The 15,729-nt window shown below is 41.6% G+C and overlaps 1 protein-coding gene across 3 annotated transcripts; it reads left to right on the top strand.

The window, feature by feature from the left end:
- The first annotated feature begins 1,156 nt into the window (after positions 1–1,156).
- On the top strand, positions 1,157–3,370 carry GPR12 (G protein-coupled receptor 12). 3 transcript variants are annotated; one of them, XM_061374613.1, is made up of 2 exons: positions 1,157–1,351; positions 1,920–3,370. In XM_061374613.1, exon 2 carries the CDS (start codon positions 1,928–1,930, stop codon positions 2,930–2,932), a length of 1,005 nt encoding a protein of 334 aa, XP_061230597.1. In that variant the 5' UTR covers positions 1,157–1,351; positions 1,920–1,927; the 3' UTR covers positions 2,933–3,370. The 3 variants fall into 3 exon arrangements, with proteins under 3 accessions (XP_061230597.1, XP_061230595.1, XP_061230596.1); XM_061374611.1 differs by having other exon boundaries at positions 1,916–3,370; XM_061374612.1 differs by having other exon boundaries at positions 1,669–3,370.
- Positions 3,371–15,729: the final 12,359 nt, after the last annotated feature.

Raw genomic sequence — 15,729 nt, 5'->3', positions numbered from 1 at the left:
TCATTTTCATATGAACCACAGCATCACAGAACAGTTGAGGCTTTCAGGTGCCTCTGGAGATGGTCTGGCCCATTCTGGTTCTCAAAGCATGGTCAGTCAGGAATATGCCATCAGGTTTTGAGTATCTCCAGGGATGACTAAACACCCCCAGTTCCCTCAGCTGCTCATAGGACCTATGCTCCAGACCCTTCACCAGCTCTGTTGTTCTTTTGTGGACCCGCTCCAGCACCTCAGTGTCTGTCTTGTAGTGAGGAGCTCAGAACTGAACACAAGATTTGAGGTGCAGCCTCGCCAATGCTGAGTACAGAGGGACGATCCCTGCCCTGGTCCTGCTGGACACACTGTGTCTGGTACAGGCCAGGATGCTGTTGGCCTTCTTGGCTGCCTGGACACAAGCTGGCTCATGTTCAGCGGCTGTCAATCAGCACCCTCAGGTCCTTTTCTGTCAAGCAGCTTTCCGGCCACTCTTCCCCAAGTCTGTAGCATTGCATGGGGTTGTTTTTCTTTCATGCGCCTACTAAGAGTGCAAAGAGGACAATAATCTTACAGTGAGTGTTCATCGCCGCTTGACTTCACCTCCATGTACTCAGAACACCGAGCGAGTGACTTAAGAGAAAAAGAGGCTCAGGGGAACCTTGTTGCTCTCTACAACTGCCTGTACTGAGGATGGAGTGAGGAGGTGGCCGGACTCCTCTCCCAAGTAACAAGTGATAGGGTAGGAGACGGCTTTGTGATGCACCAGGGGAGCTTTAGATAGGATATTAGGAAAAATGTACTCATTGAAAGGGTGATCAGATATGGAACTGGCTGCCCAGGGCAATGATGGAATCACTGTCTCTGGAAGCGTTCAAAACCCGTGTAGATGAATCCCTTAGTGTCATGCTTTAGTGGTGGTCTTGGCACTGCTGGGGGTGGATGCTCTTAAAGGTCCTTTCCAACCTAAATGATGCTATGATGGTAACTTCTGTGAGCAACGCGGACGGTCCAAACCCTCAGGGCGGTCGCGGCGATACCTCAGGGGTAAGGCGAAGAGCGGGCCGGGGCTCCCCCCCCGGCCCGCTCTTCCCCGCCCCTCTCTCTCTTCCCCCTCCCCAACCCCGCGCGCGAGGCGCGGCGGGAAGCACCTGCGCAGGCGCGCGCGCGCAGGGGCGGGGGGCGCGCACCTGCGCTGCGCCCTCGGCCTCGCGCCGCGCCGTGAGGGCGGCGGGTCCCGCTGCCGCCTTGAAGGGACCGCGGCAACCCTCTGTTGTTGTTCCTCCTCTTCCTCCTCCTCCTTCTTCTTCTTCTTCCTCCTCCTCCTCCTCTTCCTCCTCCTTCATTCCTTCCTCCGATCCGCCGGGGGAAAGCCCAGGTGACCGCCGCCGGGGGTGTGTGTGTGGTGGGGTATGTGGTGGTGTGTGTGTGTGGTTTTCGCGTAGAGTTTGTAAGTTCTCCCCCCTCCTCAGCCCGGGCGGGGTTTCCTCACAGGGGGTCGGTGAAGGATAATATTCCTCCCCTCACCCTGACAGCTCCCTCCGTGACTGAAATGACCCCACTTTGAAATGGTGGCTGCTGAATAACGGGGTTTACGGCGCCCCGCAGCCGGTCCCCACCCCAAACTGCAGCACTTGGGCGGGGGTTTGCTGTTCTATGGGCTCCTTCCCATGCCTGTGCCTTCTGTCTATGCAGGTGAAGGGAATTGCCATTAAGAGCACTCAGCCTCCGTGTGTGAGTCCTTTTAGCGGATAATCTCGGGCAGTTTAAAATACCCCTCTCTGTTTTGTTTGTTTGTTTGTTTTCTATTGTCACGTTTATGTAACAAGTGCCTGCCTGCACATTTAGGCTGGTGGTGTTGTCTAGGGCACTGCATGTTCTGGGGGTGCTGTGTCTAGTGCTGTGTCTGAACATTAAAAACCATGTCTTTCTGTTGGAGAAGACAGGGGTTAAAATGAATGAAGATCTGAAGGTTAATTTGAGCTGGCTGCCTCAGGATCATGTAGAAGCCAGCTCTACCGAGAATGCCTCAGCCACAGGCTCCTCCCTGGTTCCTGTCGTAGACCCAGAGCCAGAGCTTTTGGTAAACCCCTGGGACATTGTCTTGTGTACTTCAGGGACCCTTATCTCCTGCGAAAATGCTGTTGTGGTTCTTATAATTTTGCATAACCCCAGTCTTCGTGCCCCCATGTTCCTCCTGATAGGCAGCCTGGCGCTGGCAGATCTCTTAGCAGGCATTGGACTGATCATCAATTTCGTTTTTGCATACCTTCTGCAATCAGAAGCTACGAAACTGGTTACGATTGGACTGATTGTTGCCTCTTTCTCAGCATCTGTTGGCAGCTTGCTGGCTATTACTGTTGACCGTTATCTCTCACTGTATTACGCTTTGACTTACAATTCAGAAAGGACTGTCACTTTTACCTATATCATGCTTATATTGCTCTGGGGAGCATCTATCTGTGTTGGACTGCTGCCTGTAATGGGCTGGAACTGCCTCAGAGATGAATCCACCTGCAGTGTTATCAGACCACTCACTAAAAATAATGCAGCTGTTCTTTCAGTCTCTTTCTTGCTTATGTTTGCCCTCATGCTGCAGCTCTACATTCAGATCTGTAAAATCGTGATGCGCCATGCCCATCAGATTGCCTTGCAACACCATTTCCTGGCCACTTCCCACTATGTGACCACCCGAAAAGGAGTGTCTACTTTGGCCATTATTTTGGGGACTTTTGCTGCTTGCTGGATGCCTTTTACACTCTATTCTTTAATAGCAGATTACACCTACCCTTCTATATACACCTATGCCACCCTTCTGCCAGCTACCTACAATTCCATCATCAATCCTGTAATATACGCTTTTAGAAACCAGGAGATACAGAAAGCACTTTGGCTCATCTGTTGTGGCTGTATTCCTTCTAACCTGTCTCAGAGAGCAAGATCACCCAGTGATGTCTGATTGGCAGCTAGGAGGACGCTCCTTAACGTGTTACTTTCCAGGCGTTCTTGCGATGCTGTCATTGGTTTAGGTGTATTCATTAAATGGTGTGTGATGGGTTCATATCAAAACCACAGGATGCACTGACCTTCTTATAAACAGAAAACCCCAGTGACCAAATGAATCGAATGGTTTAAGGATGATTTCCAAAATCAAAATCATCAGTGTTCTCACAGATTTATGATGTTGCTCAGGGTGTTTTTGTTATCTTACCCAGACTTTGTCATGTTTGCCATGATTTTATGTTCAGGTTGTTAATTAAAGGTAGATTGAAACAGCATACCTCCTTTGAAATTTTTGTGTGGTTGGGTTTAGTCGTACTACATGTTACAGCCTATTGTCAGGGTATTTTTTTTTCCCTCTAATTCTTTTTAAAACAGGAGAAAAAAAAAAAGAAACCCTAAGTCCTGTTACCACATTTGTGTATTATCAGAATACTCTTCAAAATAATGGCCAATTGTACTGATTCATATGTTACTTACTGTCATAATCTCAGTGCAACAGATTTGCTCTGAGGAACTAACTGTATACCTTTTTCTTTTACATCTTTGCATGAATTAGTTTGGTAATTGTTTTAAAGGGTTACCTGTTATCTCCTGAGTTCTGCTGGGTGTTAAAACAGAACCTGTGCTTTGCTTTCCCTTTCAAAAGTCAGTCTTACATTTTCACTTAGGTAGGGGACATTAGAGCTCATACTGTTAATTTTAAAAGGAATTTAGGGGGGATCTTCTAAATTTATGAAACAGTATGGTCTCTCCTCAGACAAGTTTGTATTTTTAGAAGCAAATAAGAAAATATCTAATAAAACAACCCACGAATTCGTGCAATGCGTGTTTAGCATCTACCCTAAATGGTTCCTGTTAAGTTTGTTACCAAGTCAAAACTATTGCTACTTGCTTTCATTGTTCTTCTGTGTAATTTAAAATACTGGTATTTATAAATTCTCAGCGCATATCTGGTTCATAACTGTGTGCAACCAGAACTGCAGCGCAAAACTATTTTCTCCTTTTCTGTCAGTTTCATCCGTTACAGATTGTAATTTTTCACACTGTACGTATGTTGGTTCATTTCATTGTAGGGTGATAGTTCTGGTTTAAAAAGCAGAACTTCCTCTCATGAATGGTTAAATTTCAAACCACTTCTAACCTTTTTACTGAAGCCACATTAGAATGCACCAGAAATAATATTTTATTTTCTGATTTGAAAACTTAATTGTCAGAGAGAAAATCTTCCTGACAGACGTTTTTGTGAAACTCCAGGTGTACCCTAGTATCAGTCAGTGCATGGGAGTTCATAGTACCATTTTCACTAGTGCTGATGGGAGCTCAGTGTGTTAATACCCTGCCATCAGCAGGAGGTTATATTCTTTCAAATGTCAAAGTCAGCATACTGTATTGTTACTTCGGTATCTTCCATTACAGTTTAGATAAAACCAACAAAGTCAAGTGTAAAAATAGCAATATTTACAGTTCAATGAAAAAATATACCTGTATAGTATAGATAGTAGAAACAACTGTGTTGCTGGTCTGGATTTTTCCAAATGAAATCTGTCCTTTTCACATGGGCATTTGGATGACTGTAGCTTTTTGTGGCAAAGTTTCTGTGACATTAAGAACCATATGCTATACACAAAGCTGAATCTCAAATGTGAATGAGTTGTCTGTAAACAAGGCTCTGTAGAGGTTTTTATGAGCAATAATTAATTTTAGTTGCAATGCTGGGCTCAAATTCCATTATTTACTTGGTTCAACCTTCATGATATTTGGTTCTTACTTTGTAATCTGATTAGTTTAATAGTTGCATGGCATGGTCAAGTAGAGCTGTGAACTTGCAGCTCCCTTGTCTTCACTGTGACTTACAGATGCTCAGCACAGTTAGTCTGTGACCCCTGCTCAGTGTAGGATATTGATGTTCTTTATCTACTTCTGACTGCTAATGAAATTCTAGTAATTGCTTTTTGGCACAATTTTTTGTATAAGAAACAGCCACTTCATAAATGTCCATGCTATGTATGCAAGCAGTTTTGCAAGTATGCAAAGTGTTGGAAACAAGTGGCAGTAAAAAAGTCATGAGCTGAATAATATAGAGAAGCTGAATAATGTAGAGTGGTACTTTTAAAGGCAAAAAAATAAGTCATGCACAGTTTAGCCCCCCTCATCCTTTTTCCCCCCGGTTGTTCTTCTGTATCAAATCACTAAGAAGTGCAATGAAGATGAGCAGCTACAACTGTGGCCAAAATTCAGTCCTGAGGGCAACTGTTGTTTTGCTTATGCAGACCTGTTCTCATCCTTTGTATAAGCTCACAGGCACCAGTGTTTTTCTTTCCACAATATATGGGTGGTAGGAAAGCCAGGAAAAAAAAAAAAAACAGCACAGGGGGAGATAATGTCATCCACTTTTCTCATGCTGGTTCACCTAGTGTCCTTGCCATCTTCCTCACTCCACAGGCTGCTCAAATCCGTAGAGGCTTTCCAAAGTGCTGAGGGAGCCGACCTTTTCCTTGTGCCAGAGCAGAGATATTTGTAATTGGAAGCTCCTCCCCTGAGGAGCAGCATGAGTCAAATGGAGGAAAGAAGGATTAATTATAGAAGTCCCACAAAGCTAACTCAAAGGGATGTGATTTGCCCTCATTTAAGGAGTAGCACATGGTTACCTTTCACCATATGATTATGCCTCCCATATGCCTCCTAAGCTACTGCTGAGACCACCAGCAAGGATGTTGTCTCTTCCAGAAATACATTCTTAAATTGAGACTGTGCAGCACAGGCCAGAAAAGCCGCCTGGAAGTCGATGGCATAGGTTTGCCGTGTCAGACCAAACTTTAACCTGGCTTGCAGTGCTGCACAGAGGTTGCATAACACACCTGTGAATGAGCTCTTGGGAGTACAATGCTGCCTACCTCACTTGCGCAAAATAAATGTCTGACAGCTGCTTTTCAGACCCTGCAGAATTAAATAATTCTCTGCTATCACTTCAGAATTACAGTGTAGGCGCTGCCTCTGTATGATGAGGTGCCAGGATCCATCCAAGATCCCTCTGAAACCGGCAGAAATGCAGCTTACAGGAATCTGTCACTGTTGTCCCATCAAGCAACACCTGTGCTTAAGATCAGGGGTGTTAGAAACACCATTCTATGTACAGTGAAGTATCTTTCGTATCAATGGCAAAAATCTTCTTAGTGTTATTTCAAGAACTGAAGTTATTTTTTATTTATTAACATGTTTGACCCAAAGTTACTAACAGGTTGTATCTTGATGGGCAAAATTTACTGTATTCATGTATTCACTCTCAAAGCTGGGGGGGAAGGTTTCTTTATTTTTTTTTTCCTTAAGCATTTCTCCTAACAGCAAGACTTCAGCAATAAGGGGAAATATATTTTCAGCACAAGAGCAATAAAATCCTCCATGTTGTGTAAACTGCTGAGTAAACTCTGAGCAATAGAGAGGAAGCAATAAGTTACTTAGACAAAAACCAGTAACTTCCATAAAGACTTTTAAATAAGCAGAAATCTTGCTTTGTTAAGTGGTTGCTATCAGACTGATGTGGGATGTTATTTCTGGTTGGTTTGTGCTAGAGTTATTGAGTTCCTGAATAGAATTACTCAGCAATAACCTTTTACCTTTTTTCCAGAAATTTCCCAAATTTGTGCTATTTGCAGGAGGGAATTCTGTCCTGCAGTAGGGGTTTTTCTTCTTTGCATGGTTTGGCATGTAGTTGCACAGCATTCTATGCATAAATTCATTGTGTTCAGGATTTCCAGTTGTAATTTAACACTGAAAATACTCCTCACCAAACAGAAACCTAGAATACCAGAAGCTGTCATGCCATCAAGATGGATATGATAAATGCTGCTAGCCCATTCTTAGGGAAGCTTGGCTTTTAAAAGAATGAGATTATGGTATCATTGAAGAAAACCCCTACCGATACCCAGGGTATTTGGAAGCAAGCTGAAAGGCCTGCTGTCATGCTTATGTTCTACCATGGATGCTCAGTGACATAAGCAGCTGCATCCATTCTTTGTTTACAGGGGCCAGCCTTAAGGCATCTTGGAGTCACTAAACCCCCTCCACAGACAGTAGTGAACTTTGGCTTAGACCAGCAGCCGTTCTGTCCCCAAAGAGTTATTTTTCTGTTACCACATTTTCTTAGGGATTGTTTAGCTTTTAAAAATAAGATACTTGTGGATTAATTTCTCAAAAGAGATAAGCAATCTGCTGTGTGACCAGAAGGTGGGATAAAATAGCATTGCTACAACTGAAGCCTCTTGAAACAAAGATACACGTTCATTACTCTTTAAAAAAATGGGCTTCTATAACATTCAGAATCCCATTTTTAAGATGTTTGCCCTGACTTTCATAGAGAGAAAGTGTGTATGGTCTGGGGTTTGTGCATACAATAAAGAAAGAAAAACAAGAATTGGACAGAGTGGCCAGTATTAAAAGAACCCAGCAGCTGTCTGTCAGTTTGTCTGAGATACTGAATAGTTCTTAGATGTTGAAACAGAAAGCAGTTCTGGCAGCTTTTCAGGAAATCCTGGATACCTGCAAGTCAGTGTAAAAGCTCTATAGCAAAAACAGGAGAACTAGGGTGGTTCCTAGTGCAAAACAAGTAGATGTAACAGCTCTGTTGTGAGTAGAAGTAAGAGCAGTATACCTGTACAGTAGCTGTAGACGGATCAAGTCCTGGCTGTATAGGAAAGCACCAGAAATGGGTGAACAGCATTTCTTTCCATTGTACTCTTCAGGAAGACAGTATCAGATAGACTCTCAATGGATATGGATCCAATGTTGTAAGAATTCAAGAATATTTTAAAGTGCTACTGGCCAGCTTCAAGAAAAGGCATTGTGGTGGTGTACTTCTTGAGGGGCGTCAAGAGTGCAGCTTGATCCGTGACAGAAGTAATTAAGGATGATGTTAAATATCTGCATGTAGATTCATCACATCTCTTCGGCAGAAAGCTTGAGGATCATTTTGAGGTTTTATTTGGCTGCTTTCTTGGAGCAGCCGATTCTAGAACAAGAGGTTGCTCCAATGCATACACTAAATGCAGTAATTAATCTGTGCTTCCTTATGTATTTATCAAAAGGAACAAATACTTATTTGCAGTCAGGATTGTTGTTTGCAGCTAGACAACATATTTGAATAATACCACAGGAAACCACTTTATGAAAAGAGTTTGATAACTTTAGTGGCAAACTTAGAAAACCAGATTTCCATGTACTTAGTGTGTTGCACGCTTAGCCTACTGCACATTAGCAAGAAGCCCTGTCATGTGATTGGTATTAGGCAGCAGGGCTAGTGGAAAGCATGTGAAATTTGGTGCTTAACTAAATAAAAGGCCAATGTAGATAACAATGCATTGCTGTAATTGAGAAGCACAATTTAAAATTATATTTAAATTTTCTGATTTTTTTAATGGGATTTTTTTTTTTCTATGTCATTATATAAAGTAGGGGTTTATCCTAGCTTTCAGTGCCACATTTACTTTGGCTGAGTGGTAGCCCAGAGATGTGCAGTGGAGGAAAAACAAATCTCATCTCTGCTTACGGACAGGGGACTAAAAGGAAGGGGCATGATTTATATGTCATGAATAAACAATAGTACAGATAAGACAAATTTGGCAGGCATATCTCCCCCATCTGTCAGTAAAAGAATGATGAGACTCCCAGTAAACTTGAAGGGTCTCATCTCTGGAAGTACTTTTTCGGTGCAAAAGGAAATTACCCCATAAAACTAGGTGCTACTGGCTTCTTGAGGCCAAGAATTTGCAATTTCTTTTAATGGATGAACTGGAAGGCTATCTACTTTCATATTAGGTGGGTGCTGGAAGACAAAAGGATGGAAGTCTTTATAGCTTGGTGACTCAGCCAGGTACTCAGTGCTTGAGCTTGGGTGGAGAGGATGCTTGAATAATTCATCCTCTGTGGAAAGGTTATTTTGAACTGTCCGTTTTGAACCTTATCCGATGTACACAGAGCATCTGAGAGGGGCCCTGGGGCTGCCATTGTCCTGGGGTGTAGTGCAGCAGCCCCATGTCTTTGAGGCTGGCAGTGTTGCAGTTCCTGGTGAATGGTGTTCAGAGAATAGAGAGAAGGAAATATGATCAGAAGTGAGATGAAAACGTGACCTCATATGTTTTATTCAGATTAGTAAGGGCTTTTAATAGAGTACTCTTGTTAGCACGGTCTTACCTAGCTCCACCTGAAATTAGTAGTAGGGTTTTTGTAGAAAAATGTTGGAAATACAAAAGTAGAACCAACAGCAGGTTACAGTGTCATTTCTGTTTCTTTTGAGGAGCAGATGAGTCTGTAACTTTGCAGTAACTATTTCTTTGAAAACAATACGCCTTTGCACTAAAAGGAAACATTTAAAAAGTCCATGCTGCTGTTTATTCACAAAATTCTTGTGATCTTATATACTAGACAAGAAGAAGAAACAGTTGTGTATTTCACTGACTTACACAAATTTGTGGAAGAGAGGGGAAAATGCCAAACCTGAATGTAGGTTCGATGAAATCATATTGCAATTAACTACTACATCACTGCTGTGATGCAAACTCATTCAGTGCCATTGAAAGGATAAGGGGAGATTTTCCAGTGGAGGTTCTTTGTGACTGGGTTGAGAGAGTAAAACTTATTTTAAAACAAAAGTCGGTTAAACTTGCCATCCCAAACTCTTTGAATTATCTTTAAGGAAATTGTCCTTGCCTCCCAAACCTTGTGTTTTGCACTCTCAAGCCATTTGGTCCTAACCACATGATCTACCATGATGTCTGAGTACAGGCTTAGTCCCAGTTTCCCAAAGAAAAAGCAAGTCAGTGCTGACTGCTTGTGCTGAAGACTGCATCCTGCAAGGATTTACCTTAGAAAAGGAGGGGCCTTCCACTTTTAAGAAATAGATGCCAACAAAATAGATTATTTTTTTTTAAAGAAGTATAAACTAATTCTTTAAAGGAAATAGCTATGTACCTTAAAGAATTAGAGTATTTTGGTATGCTATTAGTTAAGTATTATGAGCTTTTATACTTAAATAGCATAACTACATATGTAAATATATATATACACATAATCGTTTAATTTACTTTTTATATGTATGGCATACTAGATAGATACTTCAGTGTTGTCGTGGTCAAAGTGTAACCTCTTCATGGAGGCAGTTTCATATGAAGAAAGAAAAACATTGCCAAACTTGTATGAATGTTGAAAACACTGAAAGGTTCAGTGATAAGTATTGATATTTCAACAAAGACAATCCAGAGGTGCTGGAAGGGAGGTGAGTTCTTATGTCTTCAATTTGGATAGCTCCCACTGCCGGCATTGGGATTACAGGAATGTATTAAATGGCCATGTATCGGACAGAATACAAGAAGGATATTGATTGCTAACATGAGCCTCTGTAGAGGCAGTCATATGTTCCTGCACATGCAGTTGCCTGTTCTCTCAGTCTCTCTTTTGATAGGTGCTTTGGTAACAGGACTGCACAGATCATGGATCTGATCAGCCGTCCATGCAGTCATATGACAGTGCACATTTTGCACTGGCTCTTGCTAAGCTAGGGAATATTACAGTACCTAAAAATTCTTATACATTTAGTTTTGAAGGGCACATATGCTTAAGGAGCATTCTAGGAAAAAGGGACTAGGACATGTAAGGTTTAGGACCAAGGTGTGAATCTCTTAATGCATTGATGAATTATGGTCCCCATAGAATTTTCATCTTACTTCAGTGTTTGCTAAGATTAAACCCATCAAAATAAACAGGAACTCAACTTCTGCTGCTTTCCAGGAAGAGGTGGCTTATAGAATGCAAATGAAAGCATCATGGCCTAGCCCTTCGAAAACTGAGATACCCACATCCTGAAAGGGATGTACTGTTGTGTCCTCACAGAGCTTGGGGAGTTTTGCCCCATCCATGGGTTTGGTTTTTGCTGCTCTTTGGGTGATCTCTGATGGTGTACCCCCTCAGTATATGAGCAACACTCAGCCTACCTTGTGGTGCCCCTCCCCCAGAGGGCTCACAACAAAAGAGCTTTTCTGCAGTGTTGGTAGCAGGGTCAAAGCATACTTGGTTTGGAAGCGAGCTCTGCTCTCAAGAGAGCTTTCTGAAGGCATGATGTAAAATAGCGAGCCTTCCTCAGTCACATTCCACCTAAATTTGGGCTCCTTTCTTTTCTTTTCCTCTGTCAATGTAAGCAGAGACTTCCCTTAGTCTAGGAGGAGGAGAATAGCTCATTGATCGGAGCTAGCACACTCCACCATGCGGCATTTTACACAACAGCTATCGCAGAGCAGCTGAATGTGCAGTAGGCTACTCCTGAACTCAGGCTGGTCCCACAGGTTAAAATGCTTAGGAGGAAAATGCAGTTTTCCAGAATGTGGAAACATTATATGTGATTTGCCAAAAATGTGGAATAGATATTGCAGCTGAAGAGGCAGGTGATTCGCCTAGATTATATATACAGCAAAATACTCAGGCGATCTCTAGGGTTACTTGCCTGTGCTCAGATGTATTTTCTGTTGGAGCCAATAGCAGACCCATGTATGTATGGAGGAGGAAAAGAATATGGGCTTTTCTGCTGAGCCACAGCCAGAGCCCACCAAAGGAAGTGGGCATTCTTATTTTTGTCATTCTTTCTATAAAGGGCCACAATAGATCTCTAACCATCTTGTATGTCAACAACTTTTTACTCTCTGGGGCTAAAATCTACAGTCATGTCATTTTTTGTTTGGTCTCAGCTTTACCATTACAGCCAAAACTTACAAACGTTGATTGTAAATGTGTTTACAAATAAAAAGAAATTTTATAGGATAAAATGTTATAACTGTGCCTCTGAAATAAAGCTGTAAAACCATATTTAACTTTAGGCCATAAAATTTGAAATATCCTGGGCTAATAGAACCACTTGTAACTTACTACCTAGACCCCTACATTTTTTATTGCCCAGTGCAATTAAACATAACCTGTGGTTTACCACACTCATTTCATGAACTTCTCAGAGAACTTTTCCTAGGAAGCGTTGTACGATTCATGTGAACCGATACTACTGACTGCAGTGTGGTTCCCTGCTGGATTCTAACAGCTATAGCAAAAGCAGCTGCATGGGGGCTAGTTCTCACGCTACACACCTCAGTAGGAGCCCAATGGCTTTAAACCAGTCATTTAAGTTCTGCATGTTGTGCTTTTCAGATGAGAACCAGTTACTGGTTTAGTATATAAAGGCCTGTGGTTATTTCTTATACTAATTTAGGGTTGTTTTGCTTTGTCCTTTTCATTTAACTGTGGTTGAAATTTGAACCATAGCTTGACAGTACATGAAGTAATTTTAAAAGGAAGTGAAACATTTGCCTCAGTTTCCCTTAAGCTTAAAGCTTTGAATTGCAACTACAGAGCTTCTTGTTGTATACAAGATAGTCATTTAATGCACTTTATTTAAAAAAGGCACAAATTATTTTGTTTATAAAATATTACAATTGCACTATGCTGTAAGGATCAGTTACTAAATATAAACTGTACAGTTTTGTAGTCAACATTGTAAGTGTTTAGTCATAAATGATTGAAACAATTACATGTTTCAGTTAAATGTTAATTTTATATGTGGTATATGTAACCATAAATAAATCTTCCTTTCTAAAAAAAAAATAAAATAATGGTTGTCTGTTTCATTTTATTGAGTTTCACATCATATTTCAAATACCAAAACAATATTCTTTCTAAAAATATAAAGCTAAATATGTTCCAGTTCAAAGAGATGGTAGATGACACTAACTAAACTTGGGGGATTAAATTCAGATGTGCAAACTTCAGTTGAACTTCTGTAGATCCCTTGCATCCACTAACACTGCAGGAGGACATACCAGGCACTACAGTTGTACATGAAGTCCGAAAGAAGAGTTAACAGGGGTTCTAGAATGTAGAGTTGTAAATGAAAGCTGGGGTGCCCTCCCAAGGCTACTGTTCTTATCTTTTCTAGCCACCTTTTAGTTCAGTGACACTTCTCTTCTGATCCACTGCCCTTTGTTGTCATTGTATATGCTCATTTTTTTGGAATAAATTTACTGCAGATATACAAGAGAGTCTGCATTGGGTCTTGCTAAATGGATGTAAATACCTAATATTTCAGTTAGTGATCATTAACTGGGGAAGGTCAGATTTGAAATAAACTATGTTAACCTGGATTTATTTTTTATTAGAAGTTTGGTCCTGATCCTCCAGTTAAGTAACTCAATGTCAGGTGCGTGGTCAGAGTTCTGTTCTTCCAATTGACTGTTACAGACAGGCAAAAAAAAATAAATGCTAGATTGTATCATTTTCCACTTTTTTAATTTATATTTTAATTCTTCTGAATGGTTTTCTTGAACACCCAACTTATTTTCCAGGCATATGAGTTGATGGAATGAGCTACATCTCAAACTGTAAAGCTGACTATTACATACCACAGCCACTGAAATATGAGTTCTGAAAGAAGTTGACTGGTGCTGGACAGATACCCAGGTAAGTAAGGGAGAGTGACGACTAAAGTCCTGCAGCTCAGGTGTATGCTGGAGGAAACCTTAACGATGGTTACTTCTGCCAGACCCAGCAGAGGTGCTTTGCACCTCTCACATCAGACACTCTGTCACCAGCTACTTTATCTGGAGAAGAAGGTTTGTGTCTGCAGTTTCCCAGTTTGCCCCTCTGCAGTTAAACTACAGTCAAAAGGACTACAGCCTAATGGTAATCGGGATGTATTTGATAAGTGACTTTTGCTTAACTAAACATGAACTACAGTTACACAGTATAGACCCTTAGGAGCTACCAGTCATGCAATCTACCAAACTGGAAAATGAATAAAACTTGAATGGGAAGAAACAGTAGAGAGAAAGGGGAAAATAAATGTTTCACCTAATGGAGAAGCCAATATTGAAATCATATAGCCAGGGTTGTTTGGGAATCTCTTTGGATTTGATTGCTGGAGCCTAAATTAGGACAATAAACTGAACCTGTTCTGGCTGTATGTTGCATGTTTAATGCACTTCTGCAGTAAGGAAGACCAGGAATAAGCTGGAAACAGCAGGGATGGATGGTTCAAGCATCTTGGTGTTGCTGTGTTGGTGCCCCTTCCACACCTGACTACGTCAGCACCAGCCTGATGTCTTCTGATAAGTCTCATGGAAGTATCATTAAGAGGGCAAAATGGCTGACCAGATCAATAAATAGAATAATAAAAACCTGCGAAAACTTACTGGTACTCAGCCAGAACTGTAAAGAAATTCCTATTAAAATCATAGAATGATTAGGATAGGAAAGACTTGGCCACGGTGTTCCAGGTGCACATGCCTGCACTTATGTTCTTGTCTGGAGTCTCTGTAGGTCACATCAGAGATGAGCTGCTGGGTTAGGTGGACATTTGGACACAGTGCAGCAGTCTGTCTTACCTTCTTACTAAGTTCTTACTAATCATTTATAAGAGGGTATCAAAAAGGATACCAAAAAGTGTCTACAACCTTATGTCTTACAGCATGAATCTTTGACATCTATGCAAAGTGTGAGGCCTGTGCAGTTATAATTTTACATACATTACTGAAAACTGTATAGGAAATATAATCCTGCATGAGTGAGAAAGTTCCATTTGTAGGTACTCAGGCTTTGGAAACCCCCCCCCAAAATTCTTATATACCTTTTAAAGTTATTTTGAATATAAGATCATATGGACCTACATATATTTTCTAGCAGCTCAAATCTAATTTGGTTGATTGGTTTTTGGGGATTTTAATTGAAATGTCATCCTCATAACAGGAATGCTCCCTGGGGTTGTTAATCTTGATTTGGATGCGAGCTGAGCAAACCCAGTGCTGTACAGCATGTTACAACCAGCACTTGCTTATTACAGCAGATCAGCTCTTACCTGAGTATCTCCCACTTGTGGATTTTATTGGGATTTTGTTCTTTCATACTTGCCAGTGTTTCATGCCCTTATTTTATGCTGACTGTAAAGGTGGTGCCCTTTCAATGCAGCACAGTCTTTAATTGACAACAAAAGGTATTTTAATGTACCATACACTGTTGTCCTACCAGGGGCTTAGCCGAGCTGATTTCATTTTCACTTTTTATCATGATGGATAGGGTTTAAATGGTGCTTGACAGGGAGCCTATATAAATTTGTTTTAAGATGCACTGAGTTTGCCATCATCATCATTTTGAGCTGTCAAACTCCAAAGCATCCCCATACGATTTCCAGAACAAGGATCATCACACTCCAAATCATTCAGCTTACAAGTGAAATGCAGAGGATGTGGCAAGCTAAGGTGGGAGAGAGCCTGTGTAACCCCAGTTTCAGGTGTTAGGTCTAGTGGGGAGCCAGAGAATTACAAAATCTCAAACTAACCTCAGGATTCCCCTCACTCCCGTGGATAATCTTACTCTTTCACCTTTGCAAGAGGGGTGACAAAAAGGGGGCTGGTGTTCAGGAAGCCTGCCTGTTTCCCCCTTCTCTTACATGCCATCCATTGCTGTAGCCTCCAGTTCCTGTTTAGCTTTTCCCAAGAGGAGATGGCCTTTCTCGGTGGCCCTACTGGCAGTATAGTGCAAAGGCATCCATGGAAATTACTGTTAGCCAAACCGTGCATCTCCAAAGGCATCAGGCAGGAGAAAGAAGCACTTGCTACTTGCCAGTTTAACCGAACAGAAAAAGACTTCCTTCCTGATGTCCCAGCAGATCAGATAGACCCAGTGCTCTTGAGAGAAGCAAGGGCAAGCTTCCACTTTGCTCCCACTGACCAA

This window comes from Neopsephotus bourkii, unplaced genomic scaffold, assembly GCF_033783945.1.
Source record: "Neopsephotus bourkii isolate Nb327-2 ecotype Australia unplaced genomic scaffold, CSIRO-AGI_Nbou_v1 NB_1638, whole genome shotgun sequence".
Taxonomy (NCBI): domain Eukaryota; kingdom Metazoa; phylum Chordata; class Aves; order Psittaciformes; family Psittacidae; genus Neopsephotus; species Neopsephotus bourkii.
Note: the sequence above shows the minus strand (reverse complement) of the source record. Positions and strands in the feature narration are given on the sequence as shown.

What these genes read in the sequence shown, in the direction of transcription:
- GPR12 (XM_061374613.1), top strand. Translation starts at nt 1,928, where the DNA reads ATGAATGAAGATCTGAAGGTTAATTTGAGCTGGCTGCCTCAGGATCAT.